Raw genomic sequence first — 13,178 nt, forward strand, 5'->3', positions numbered from 1 at the left:
TGCACTTCCATGAACACATTTTTCAGCAAGAATTTAAACCTAATTTTTTATGATTTGTTGGGTTAACCCTCTGGGGTCCAAAACATGTCTGAATTTACTTACTATCCCACACTGAAAACTGTTTTTTGACATACTCTATTAACACAATTGATCTGAAAAATCACACAAATGCAAATATGAATTGCACATTTTAAAAACATATAAACACATTTTGTAAACAATAAAGTTATATACAATTATTTACCTAAAAATGCACTATTTAAAACTACTACTAAAACTAAAATTACAGAGCACAAAAGGGTAACTAAAGGAGGCACCTTTTATTCACTGAAGCAAAATGCAAATATGTAACATTTATGATGGGAGACAGAGGGGAACATAGCTGGAACTAATCAAACATATTGAAATGGGAAGAAGGAAAACTCAACACACTTAACAGAGGACATGTGACTGTCAAAATAAAACATAAAATACACAGTGTGATGCAGACTAAGACACACAGGCTTGACACTGAGATCAAGGGAAAAACAGACAGGGGAACACAGCCGACTAGAGAGACAGAAGGGGAGACACAGGAGATAAAGTAGCATGAAGACAAGGGTGACTAAATGTGAGACATGGCACACATGTGAGACACTAACAGAAACCTAAAGACTAGAAACCAAAAATATATCACAAGTAGAAAACAGCTAAACTAAAACTTAAACCAGGTTCAAGCTGTCAAATACATAAACACTGGTTCACGGACCCAGGACCATGACACCCGCTCTTAGTCCGTCACTCCTCTTTTGGACTGGAAACCAGGGCCCAGAGAGGCTCAGCAGGGTGAGGATGTTCTGCATATAATAATAATAAACCATGTGTACATATCATAGTATAGAACAGAAGGCACTCATCAATATGTAGTTGACACGGTGGTGATTAGCACTATTGCACCATTGCCTTAATCAAGAAGGTCCTGAGTTCAATTCCACCACTTCGCCGGAGCCTTTCTGTGTGGAGTCTGCATGTTTTCAGGGGTTTCATCTCTCTGGGTGCTCTGGCTTCCTCTCAGGTTAATTGGTTAATAGGTGTGGTAGCCTGTGGTAGCTGGAACAGGCTCCAGCTTTGTTAGAGATGATCAGAATGCAGTAATTTGTGTAAAGCCAGAATTTCAGATGGTTGGTATAGATACAGACCTACTTTAACTCTTCATTTCTGTTTTCTCTCATCAGCTGTGGACAATGAAAAGAAGCTGGTCTAAAGGGGTTAATGGACAACGTCTGCAGAAAATGCTCTGTGTAGGTTTAGGTGAGGTGTATTTTTTGGACTAGCTGCTTCAATTACACATGGGCTCAAACAGCTCTCTATTTCAGCGCTTTCTGTGGAAAAAGGTTCAGGGCTCCGTTTATGTGTGAAAACACCCTGAGATCAGCCATAGGTCAGAAAGGTCTTCATCCAATCATAGAGCAGTTATCACTGAAAAGTAGAGCTGAACTCTACAAACCTTATATCTCTACTGTCCTCAAGCATGGATTAGTAATGTGTGACTAGTTGTAACTGCAGAGTCCTCAGTAGATCTTTGATTCCAATATGTTTACTGGCTTATTTTCATATAATGGTGGACCTACTTCTTCATAATAACCTGAATCAGTGCAATCAGCCCTTGTTGGAGTCAGAGGGGTGATGGTATGCTGACAGGGACAGGTTAGAGAGCAGAGCAAGAATCTTTGAAAGCTCGTGCACACAACAGCAGAGTGAAGTGTAGAGCAGTGACACTGAATGTGACAACAGGAAGTGCCGAAGGTGTGTCTCTGCTTGTCAGACTGCAGATATTCAGTTGACCTCCACACACTATGAAGACTGTACCTGTACGTCGGCTCTTCCTCGGTGAGTTATTTTAAGTTAGTTTTAATTTTAAGCACAATACCCCATAATGCCAAAGTGAAAAAGCTTTGAATGAGAATACTTTATTAATCTTGGAGGGTTCTCACTTGGTGTTCGCTCTCTCTGTGGTAGAATACCACATCCTGTTCTTGTTCCAACACACAGCGGTGTGTTTGTGTAGCTTATCTTTGTGGCCAATTTAATAAGAAACTTATAGATAACTTCTTATTTTACAATGTAATCTTCACATGCTTCATCCTAAGTACACTCTCTATTGATTCCCTTGCTAATTATAGTCACAATATTCACTCACTAAATGTTTCCCAATTCAGGGGCAGCATCCATCAAAGGATGTGGTTTTTGTGATCTATGTAGGCCATACCCTTTGATGACAAAAGGCCGGAAGCGGGGGGCCGTTAAATTAGTCATGCTGCTCCGGTTTATACTGATACTATGCGCTAACATTTTGCGGTCCCCAACCTTTTTTGCGCCACGGACCGGTTTATGCCCGACAATATTTTCACAGACCGGCCTTTAAGGTGTCGCGGATAAATACAACAAAATAAAACTAGTACCGGTACCGAAAAAAATAAGATTTATTCATAACACACGTGAAAAGACCCAGGAAAACCGATTTAACGATAAAAGCGATAACAAAATAACGCTGAAAACCGATAAAAACCCTGAAAACCATACATTTCACACCTGAGCCTCAACTCTCGCGGCCCGGTACCAAACGACTCACGGACGGGTACCGGTCCGAGGCCCGGGGGTTGGGGACCGCTGATTTTGATACAGCGTTGTTTGACAGAAATGAAGGAGAAAATTCTTTTGCTCATCTGTTTGTTTGTTTATATAGCATTCATTTTTTATGACATCACTTTGATTAGTTGAGTATCTGAGGCTGAGACCACGGGACTGTAAAACATGATTGTTGGGCTTCATTTCTGTGCTGAACAGTCATTTAAGATTAGTTAGTAAATAACAATTAGCTGATGTTGTTCATGAGACTAAAGTCATCTCACTGTGGTAATGTAAATATAATATAGACAATATTATAGTTATTATTAGATTATTATGATATATTACAGCTGCGAGCTTGAACTCTGTGTCAAATACTGAACTTCAGTAAAGATTCAAGTTGCAGTTATTTATATTTCATATATTCATGTGCTCCTCATTAAAACATAAGGTTTATTGTTATTTCTGGAATTGTTAGAGAAGCATATTTTGCCTGCAGCCTTTTCTGATGGTGATAATAAAGACAACTGCTGAGGGTTTGGATTGGGATGTGACTAGAACAGCACACTGATGATATGGCTCCAAAATCTTTAGCATAATCCCCAGGCAGGATAGGGAGGTTAAAGTTTGATAGAAACCCTTCGTATGAGAGGAGTTTACCATCTTCATTAAATCACTGAGCCACATGTGTAATATTATTAAGAAACCAGTATTCCATCAAGAGGGATTTGTGTCTATATGAAACGTCATTATAGTTCCATTTACGATACCTGGGGGAGAGAAATTATGTTTAAGGATGAGACTCCATGACATAAAGGCCCGGCGATGAAAAGCAGAAATCTTAATTGGTATTTTATCAATGTCATAACTGCATATTAAGAAAAAGTTAATACCACCTGGTTTAGATATCAGATAGAGGGGAATAACATTCCAAATGGAGCTGGGATATTTTTGTAAATATTTAAGCCAGTTCATTTTCAATGTATTGTTTAAAGTGCTAAAATACAGAAAGTTTAGACCAATTTTTATCATATGCATTGATGAGAACAGGTTTTCTTCAATAATGAGTCGTCCTGTTGCAGGTGTGTGTGTGCTGCTTCTGTCTGCACCGACTGTTTCTGCAGGTGAGTTGATGGTGTGAAAACAATCAGTGAGACTCCAACAAGAACACAAATACACTTACTCTGCGTGTGTGTGTGTGTGTGTGTGTGACTCTGCTCTGTTTGTGTCTCTGTTGGTCAGATAAAGGTCTGATCCTGGAGATTCCTGCACTTCCTGTGAGGACAGGAAGTGACATCACTCTGCGTTGCAGACGGGTGAATGGTGACATCATCACAGCTTTTTTCTTCATTAATGGAAGTCGTATTGGATCCGAGGCTAAATTAGAGCTCACCATCACAAATGTCCAGCAGTCTGATGAAGGTCTCTACTCATGTTCTACTGATGTTTTGGGATCATCTCCTCCAAGCTTTCTGAGGGTCAGAGGTCAGGATAATGACATCACTTCCTGTTTAAAGACATGAACTAACCTGCTGAGCTGATTATAAACTGACTGAACCATCTTCATCGTCTCTCCTGTAGATCCTCCTCGTCATGCTCATCCTAAAAATACATTTTCTCTGTCTGTTATATAAAACATGATGTATGTGTTGGTGGAACTCTGTCTCTTCACTCTGTTTGTGTCTCTGTTGGTCAGATAAAGGTCTGATCCTGGAGATCCCTGCACTTCCTGTGAGGACAGGAAGTGACATCATTCTGCGTTGCAGACGGGTGAATGGTGACATCATCACAGCTTTTTTCTTCATTAATGGAAGTCGTATTGGATCCGAGGCTAAATTAGAGCTCACCATCACAAATGTCCAGCAATCTGATGAAGGTCTCTACTCATGTTCTACTGATGTTTTGGGATCATCTCCTCCAAGCTTTCTGAGGGTCAGAGGTCAGGATAATGACATCACTTCCTGTTTAAAGACAAACTAACCAACTAAGCTGATAATAAACTGACTGAACCATCTTCATCAACTCCTCTGCAGATCCCCCAGCTCTACCTCCTCCTACTCAAACAGCCATGCCCGTCTCTTCTCCTGTTCTTTCTACACTCTCTATTCACAGCACCACCTCCTCCCCTCCTTCCCCTCCACCTGGCCCCTCCTGGTTGGTCCCAGTTGTAGCAGGTCTGGTTTCTGTGGTTCTCCTGGTTCTGGTTATGACTGGAGTTCTGCTCCTTTGGAGAAAACTAAAAGGTAAGAAGTCTGTCAGGTTATATAAGCAGATGAAAATTCATGAATGAATCATGAATCAGTCTGCAGTCCAGATCAGTGGGTCCAACTATGTACATGTCCATCTCCTTTCATGGCATCACTAAGACAGAGCATAGGGAAGAGAACATGGATCACCTGGTCCAGCCCTAACTATATGCTTTAGCAAAAGGAAAGTTTGAAGCCTAATCTTGAAAGTAGAGATAGTGTCTGTCTCCTGAATCCAAACTGGAAGCTGGTTCCACAGAAGAGGGGCCTGAAAACTGAAGGCTCTGCCTCCCATTCTACTTTTAACATTGTTCATTTATTCTGTAACGGAATCAAAATAAGGAAACAATCATAAAGAAACACAGAGAAGTAAACAAACAACAAACGGCTCCTCTTACAGCAATCCATACATTTCATACACAATTACCCTAAAAATACTTCAAACCAAATATCCAAACTTGTATAAAGTGTAATTAAGTGTAAGTTTGTTCCTGTATAAAGGGAGGTCTTCCTTGCCACAGTCACTAGATGCTTTCACAGATTGTTTACCGGTTCTTGTGATCTTTACCTTTCAGTGTAAACCACAACGGGGTACCTGTTGTTGTGATCTGTGGTTAGATACTGCAAAAACTCAAAATCTTACCAACTCTATATGTCCAATTTCTAGTCAAAATATCTCATCACACTTAAAATAAGACACAAACAATATTTCAAGTAAAAATATCTTGTATTAAGTGAAAACAATCTGCCAACGGAACAAGTAAAAATTCCCCAGATCCAAGATTGGATTTGAAGACGCAGTGTCTAAAAACAAGTTCCTATATTTCACTGAAATGTTACTCTGTACCTGAATGTGTCTCAGACAAATTTACTCAAGATTTTGAGTTTTTGCATTGTATAAATGAAGCTGAATTAAAACAGATTCATAGACTAGAGACGGAGCTAATAATTATGAATCTGCAGTGAGCTGTTGGAGGGTTTGATTAAAGTCCATGGAGAGCTCTTCCTGTGCTGATGTATCTCTGTGTGATGTAGGAGGTCGGGGAGCAGAGCTGTGGAGCTGTGGAGGTGACGGCTGTCTGAGACGGAGCGTCTGCCTCTGCTGTGAGTCTCCTTCATGCTTCTGCACATGTATTATCTGTGTTTCCACCACTGGAGGGCGCTGTGGATTATTGATGTGTGGGAACAGTAACCAATCACTGCAGTCTGAATGCTTCTCTTCGGTCATGTGACCATTTGATCTCTGATCAGTGTGTTCTTCAGTTTCAGGCCTGTTTCTGCTGACTGCTGCAGGTGAGCTGATGTTCCTACACCTGTCTGTCCTCATGATGACCTCTGACCTTTGGTGACCTTTAGTGACCTCTGTCCTGTTGCAGGTGTGTGTGTGCTGCTGCTGTCTGCTCTGGCTGTTCCTGCAGGTGAGTAGAGGATGAAGAACAAACACTAATAAATGAAGGAGGAGGGAGAAAAGTTCTCTGGAGGAAGAGCCACAGACAGAGTCCTTCTTCATTACTGCTGCACTTACAAATATTGTATGTTACCACACTCTGTTGATGTGCAAGGCTAGATCACTAGAAGGTGTCTGATTAGAAGAATTGGACGATGAGCTAAGTTGCTTTCTTTAAACCATTACTTTATAGATATATAACAGTGGGTCTAGTTCTGGAAAAAACACAAGGTACATCAAACTTGCATTTTGTCCTACACAAAGTGTACAACACTCCAGAATAGGGGACAAATGCCCTAAAACATATGTAGCTCCCTCTCAGTCTGTACTAGGTCACATACACTTTAACCAATCAGAGCTAACGGACAATAAAGAGACCCACCTCCTTAATCAGGAGTCTTTTCCACAACACTGTTTAAAGGAACTCGGTGTCATGATCCTGGGTTTTGGCCCAGTGCTTTGTTTTGATTGTAATGCTGTTCTTACTTATTAGTATCAGTTTCTGGTTATTATTATTATTAGTAGTTTTCATTAGTCTTTAGTTTTCTGATTTCTCATCAGTGTTTCTTCCTTTGTTCCTGACATCCTGTTTGTTTCGCTGCTTGTTTAGTGTGTTTCACCCTCAGGCTCTTTCAATTATTCAGGTTCTTGTTTATAGTTCATATTTAATTCATTGTAGGTTGTCCTGCCTCCTCTGTGTCTTGTCAAGTCTGTGTCTCTCTCAGAAGTCCAGCATTTACCCATTAAATGCTTTATTTTCAGTGTCCACTTTTCTTTTTTGCTCCTTTTTTCTCTCTCTGTCCCTGTTTTGCTATTTTCTCTTTTTCTCAGATTTCTCCATCACAATTACCTGTATCTCCCTGTCTTTATTCTACATGTGTCGCTTTCTTTTTCTTTCTCCCGTCTTGTCAGCTGTCAGCACTGCACAGTGTTTACCACCTGGAATGCACAGAGCCCCAGGGCGGCTGTGGCTACACTGTAGCTTGCCATCACCAGTGTGTGAATGGGTGGATGATTGTGTATAGTGTAAAGCGCTTTGGGGTCCTTAGGACCAATTAAAGCGCTATACAAATGCAGACCATCTGATTGGCCGAGTAGTATCACATGGGATGCTGAGCCACTGCTGTAAAGACCAGAAAGCTGTACCAGTTAAAACAGAAGTGGCCTCTCAGGTTTTGAATGTGTTTTGGTTGCAGGTCCAAGCCTGTGTGGGACAGCCTCTGGGTCTGGACCCAGAGCACAGTCCACCTGTTAGTGTCTTAAAGCCTGTTTGAGTTCACACAATGTAATATTCCCACAGAGATTTTCTAGTCTTACTGACCACTCAAAGTGTTTGGACTACAGGTCCCACTCATATCTGCTTCACACCCACAGCTAATTTAAAATCAGCAGGTAACCTGTTGTCATGTCTTCGGACTGTGGGAGGAAACTGGAGAACCCACAGAGAGAACATACCAGACAGAAATCACCCAGCTGGGGCTAAAATCAACCTCCTTGCTGTGAGGGGACAGTGCTGACCACTGCACCACTGTGCTCTCTTCAGCTGATCAATACACACTGATATCTGCACCAGTCACAGTAGTATCTACTGCACTCAGGTTCCTCTCCTGCTGAGACTGTACCTGATCCATGATGGGAGTTTCTTTTTTCTCTCATCTAAAACTCTGATGGTCCACAGTAACAGTGGAACCCCCACATCCACAGGTTTGGATCATCTGACTTGGAAACTTAGGGTCAAAGGTCAGAGCTGCACATAGATAGTAGGTTATTACTGTGTAAGCATGAAATAATTCATGTGTGATTACAGTGTCTGTTAAACACAAACTACAGCACTCTGCAGCAACAATGACACACAATTCAAAGTGTGTGACAAATTGTGTCCAGCTGTGTGTGCACTGAAACAAAAGCAATGTTTAGAAGCAGAAGATTTTATACTCCTGACTCCTCCTCTCTGCTTCCTCGTCCTTCAGCTCCTCCTCCCTCTGAGCTCAGACTCTTCTGCCATCTAGTGGTCTTCTGTCCGTACTGCATCTCCACCGGTCTGCTGCTGTCCGTCTGCTGGAGCAGGAAGAACAAACCAGCCGTCTCCATGGAGATGACCCAGCGTGATGGAGGAGGTCAGGGATTGGACAGAGAGTATGATGATGTCACCACTGAGCATGCCTTCTGAGCTGCGGAGACTGTTAGTGTTTAAGCTGCAGATGATGATTTTTCACTGCTGGTAAAGACTTCACTGGTCTTTAACTTCTTCTTCAAACTCTTCCACTGGACTGCTTCACATCAGTTCATAGTTGTTCATATTTGTTGTAAACTGACTTCTCCTCCCACTGTCCCACAGCCAGGAATACATATGCTGGTGCACCAGATAAGAAGTTGCAATGCACGTTTGCGTACATAAGATTTTCTGGACGAGGACAGACATTTATTTAGAACTCTTGAAGATGTCAAAGAAGCAAGCTCCTTTAACCCTGGAGAAACCATGGGGTCAAATTTGACCCCATGGTTTCTCCAGGGTTAAGCAATTACTTTGGTGTTCCTCCACCTCCAAAGAAATGTCAGAAGGAGTCCGAACCACAAAAGAAGCGCGTATATGAAGCGCCTTGAGGCGACTGTTGTTGTGATTTCGTGCTGTATAAATAAATGTCATGGTTCTGGGTTCGACACAGCATTTTTGAATTCTTATGTTTTGGTTTATTTTTGAATGATCGTCTTGTTCTCTGGTGTCTTGTTTCTTCTTCTTATTATTTGTCTGTTGTTCAGTGATTCTGTTTAGGGTTTTGTTCTCAGGTTTTGTGTTCTCATGTTTTTGTGTGGGTGTAGCTCTGTGTCTAGCCTGCGTCTTTGTGTAGTGTTTTCTTGTTTCCTGTTTTATTGTGAAGGTCTGCGTCTCTTGTGAGTGTTTTCAGTTTGCCTCCCTTGTCTCGTCTCGTTAATCACTCCCAGCTGTGTGTAATCTCCCTGTGTTTCTCTCAGTGTATTTAAGTCGTGTCTTCTTCTGTTGTAGTCGCTGGTCCGTCTGTGTATCCACCGCTTCATCTGTGTGTGCTGCCTGCTGTCAACCGTCATTGACCTTCGTCCGTCCTCCTTCTTGTTCATGTCCTGGTTTGTGTTTAGTTGTTCTCAGTTTAGATAGTTTTCTGTCCCTTTTCCCGTTGCTTTATAAATAAACCTTCTCACCTTCACGACTGCCTGCGATTGGATCCTCCTTTATTATTTCCACACGGCTCATCTCACTCATCGTGACAATAAAACTGAATTGAAATGAACAGAAGAGTGCAGTCCTAGGAACAGCAAAGATACTTCGCAGGACCCTCAAGCTCTGAGGCCTCTGGTGGATAATCTCAGGTTTTTATTTCACTCTCGGTTTATTAATGATTGTGTGTTTATTGAAGATGATTCTGGGTTGTGTAGGTGCCTGAGATGTTTCAGAGTTTCTCTGGTAATGGAGCAGGAGAAGGATGGACGCTCATCATATCTCTTTATACATGACATGATTTATTAGTCTGATTGCATTATTTAGCAAATAGTCACTGATTCCTGTGACTTGTTCACTCACCTCTGACACTGAGAGTCACTACTCTGTGTAGCAGCATGTGTCCATCCTTGTTGTAGACGGTGCAGGTGTAGACTCCACTGTCAGTGAGGTGGAGGTCTTTCAGGGTCAGACTGAAGTCTCCAGTTCTCAGTGGGTCTCCCTTCATCTCTGTGCGACCTCTGTAACCCTGGTGCTGTTTGTCTGCCTGACTTTGGCTTTTCTGAAACACAGACTTTGGTGTGTTTGGAGTCTGAGCGTGTCCACTCCACTGTGACGAAGGTCAGCTGTGGTTTGAAAGGGCAGCAGCACAGACCTCTCCCCTTGTGTCACCTCCAACACGTCCACTTCGTTATCTGAAAAGAGACCAGAGCAGAACATGTCATGTACAGACCAACAGACATCAGTGAGGTTGATCCTCCATCATGTCCTCTGCTGTGTAACCAGCAGCTCTTCATCCTGTTTTCAGCGTTTCTCTGACTTGGAGCTGAACTGTTGTGTGTTGATGTGTGAGGCTGCACAAACAGCTGTGCAGCTTTTATTCTCACACAGCTACAAACAGCTGGAAACACTCACAGGTTTCTTCTTCTTTGTTCTTTTTTTTCACATTAGAGAGACCACAGCAACAACCTAGATAAGTATAAGTAACGGTAAATAATAAATCTTGAATGTTACTGAGGAGCACACAAGACCAACAATGCAGGATATGCTTGGAGGCAGCAGCCAAGAAAGATAGTGTGTGTCTGTGGGTAAACCTGTATCCACACCTGTGTGTACACCTGTATCCACACCTGTGTGCGTGAACACATTTGTATTCAAAGGTTTCTCCATGTAACTATATGATAGTGGGTGTCAGGAGCCATGACAGGGGGGTCACCCAGCAGCCATGGAAGCCACAGAAAGCACAGTGGACTGTAGTGATGAGCCCGCGGGCCAGAGTGGACCGAGTCCAGGACCCCACAGAAGCATGGTATCAACCGCTCAAAGACATTTAGCAGAATCATTCATATATAGAATATTTTCATAATCCAGGTAAAACTGTGTCAGCGACAAGCCGCTTCTTTGTATTCAAAGAAAAACACGACTTATTTTGAAAATAAAAACTCAGTGTTAACTTTACATGTGGTGTGAAGGTGAGTGAGCCATCAATCAAGATAAACAGATATTTATACGTGTGAACCAACTCTATTTTATTACCTTCAAGAGTGATTACTGACTCAATCAACAGCTTTGTTTTGTCTGCGTTGAGATCAAGTTTAAGCTGAAGTAATGAGTGTTGGACAGTAAAAAATACTTTCTGGAAAGAATCAATGGCTTGGACAAGAGTTGAACCACAGCTGTCAATAACTGTGTCATCAGCATAGAAATACAAGCTTGCATCTGACACATTTAGTCAGAGATTGTTAATGTAAATGATAAATAGAAGGGGACCTAATACAAAGCCCTGTGCACTGTAACAAATTCAGAACATAGACCATTAGATTTAATGCAATGAGACCTGTTACTGAGGTAATTAGAGAACCATGCTCTCTCAGTAAGTCCTGACTGGAGGAGTCTAAGTTTTAAAATACAATAATTAACAGTGTCTTATGTCTTAACAGCAATATTCGGATTTAGCTTCAACGCAGACATTGCAGACTCGGCTATCCAGCTAACCGGACTAGCATGCTACCGAGCCGACAGAGAATCTTCCCTATCTGGTAAGAGCCTAGGCAGTGGTTTGTGTGTCTACAGCAACAAACTGTGGTGCACGAGCTCGACTGAAGTGAGTTGCCACTGCTCACCACAGGTGAAATTTTTAACAGTGAAGTGTTGCCCGTTCTATCTACCAAGACAGGCATTTCTGCTGCACACAAAGGTAACTGAATATCATTTCTTCTTTTCAGGTTGGAAATGTGTCCAGACTCTAACATGGACCCACGGGCCCCATCCTTGGGATTTATGAGGAACAGGGAAAATGATCAGGAGAGAAGCAACAGACTGACTGAAAGAACTGGAACGAGCTCATATAGAATCAGCTAAACAATATTCTGGATAAACAAATAGAAGCTTAAATACCTCAGACAAAACTATTATAAAACGGCCCCAAAGCTAAAAAATAATAGCATGGAAACTGTGCAAACAATTAACAGTTAGAAACATTAACCTCCTAGGACCTGGCGTCCACATATGTGGACATCCCATTTTGGGACGTCTAGACCAAAATACTTAATTTTTCTCTACAAGGGCCTGATATCCACTTACGAGGACATTATGCTGCTACTGTTCTATCAAAATTTGAAACAAATGTCCTCGTATGTGGATCTCATTTTTCTCAAAAAACAAAAATTAGGTAAAAAAAAATTAGTTGGTAATTCTTTGTTTTTACATGGTCCCAATCAACCCAAATAGCAAAGAAAAATTTAAAATGCATGCCATGAAAGAGTTCAGGACTTAGGAGGTTAAAAAAACCACCTGCTTATTGCTGCAAACCCAAAGATACAGAAGAATCCTTTTGGTCCTCCTTCGCCACTTCCCTGCTCCTCCTCTGCCTCACCTCGTGCTGTCATCCTGGGTTTGCATTGAAAGTATTCCCCACCTAATCCCTTATCTATGTAATGCTGAGCTTTGTGTCCCTTTTAAAAAGAAAACAAGGAGAGAGCGCTCCAACATACACCCTACCAAAGTTACTAGAATTAAAGACCTGCCACCAAGAGGTCAGCAGATCTTCCTGCACCTCCATGGAGGGAATTTCACCTCCACAGAATAAACATTTTTTTTATACTTTTTGTTTTATTTGTGTTTATTAGTGACTCCAGAACTCGTGCAGCTGTTAGTAATCACAGCAAGTTTCACAATCCCAGTTTTAGTTTTCCACTCACCCTTTATTTACAGACAGTCATCAGTAACATTGTCAGCTCTGTCTTGCCTGTTGATGATCTTGTTTTCACATTTTTCGGGTTGATCCTTTTAAATAAACTATAAAGACAATCCATGTGTCAGAGCCTCGTTTGTGGTGATTATTGTAGAGTCAAGATTCTTTATTTGTCACATGCACAGTTATACAAATACAACACGCAGTGACATGCACTGTGCTCCTGCACTGTGCAAAAGGGGACAGAAGAACATTATATTATATACATTAATTATACAAAATATACTTTGATGCATATATTATATACACTGTAGGTGTTGGAGCTGTTATTGATGAAACACTGTCCTTCTCCCTGCCGTCTCTCTTCATGAGATCCTCCACCGATGGGCCAAAGTAGGCTGTCATTCCCAGAATAATCTCTCTTTCCTCCTCTTCCTTCTTCATCCCCTCTGAAGATCCAGAAAAGGGTTCAAAGAGTCTCTACTCCCTGTC

General features: G+C 41.6%; 1 protein-coding gene across 1 annotated transcript; it reads left to right on the plus strand.

Annotated features, from left to right (window-relative positions):
- Window positions 1–3,670: 3,670 nt before the first annotated feature.
- Window positions 3,671–9,481, plus strand: LOC146389430 (uncharacterized). Its single transcript, XM_084914431.1, has 8 exons — window positions 3,671–3,731; window positions 3,850–4,092; window positions 4,304–4,546; window positions 4,641–4,850; window positions 5,889–5,957; window positions 6,117–6,146; window positions 6,230–6,271; window positions 8,271–9,481. The coding sequence occupies exons 1-8, from the start codon at window positions 3,671–3,673 to the stop codon at window positions 8,468–8,470; spliced, it is 1,098 nt and encodes a 365-aa protein (XP_084770557.1). The 3' UTR covers window positions 8,471–9,481.
- Window positions 9,482–13,178: the final 3,697 nt, after the last annotated feature.

The sequence above is a fragment of the Perissodus microlepis genome, chromosome 3, assembly GCF_051167445.1.
Source record: "Perissodus microlepis isolate ML-2025 ecotype Zambia chromosome 3, ASM5116744v1, whole genome shotgun sequence".
In the NCBI taxonomy this organism is placed as follows: Eukaryota; Metazoa; Chordata; class Actinopteri; order Cichliformes; family Cichlidae; genus Perissodus; species Perissodus microlepis.

Bases quoted from the DNA above. Each gene is read 5' to 3' on its own strand.
- LOC146389430 (XM_084914431.1), top strand. From the start codon at position 3,671: ATGAGTCGTCCTGTTGCAGGTGTGTGTGTGCTGCTTCTGTCTGCACCG. The intron at 4,547-4,640 runs GTCAGGATAATG...ACTCCTCTGCAG, and splicing joins AAGCTTTCTGAGGGTCAGAG to ATCCCCCAGCTCTACCTCCT. The intron at 6,147-6,229 runs GTGAGCTGATGT...GTCCTGTTGCAG, and splicing joins GTTTCTGCTGACTGCTGCAG to GTGTGTGTGTGCTGCTGCTG.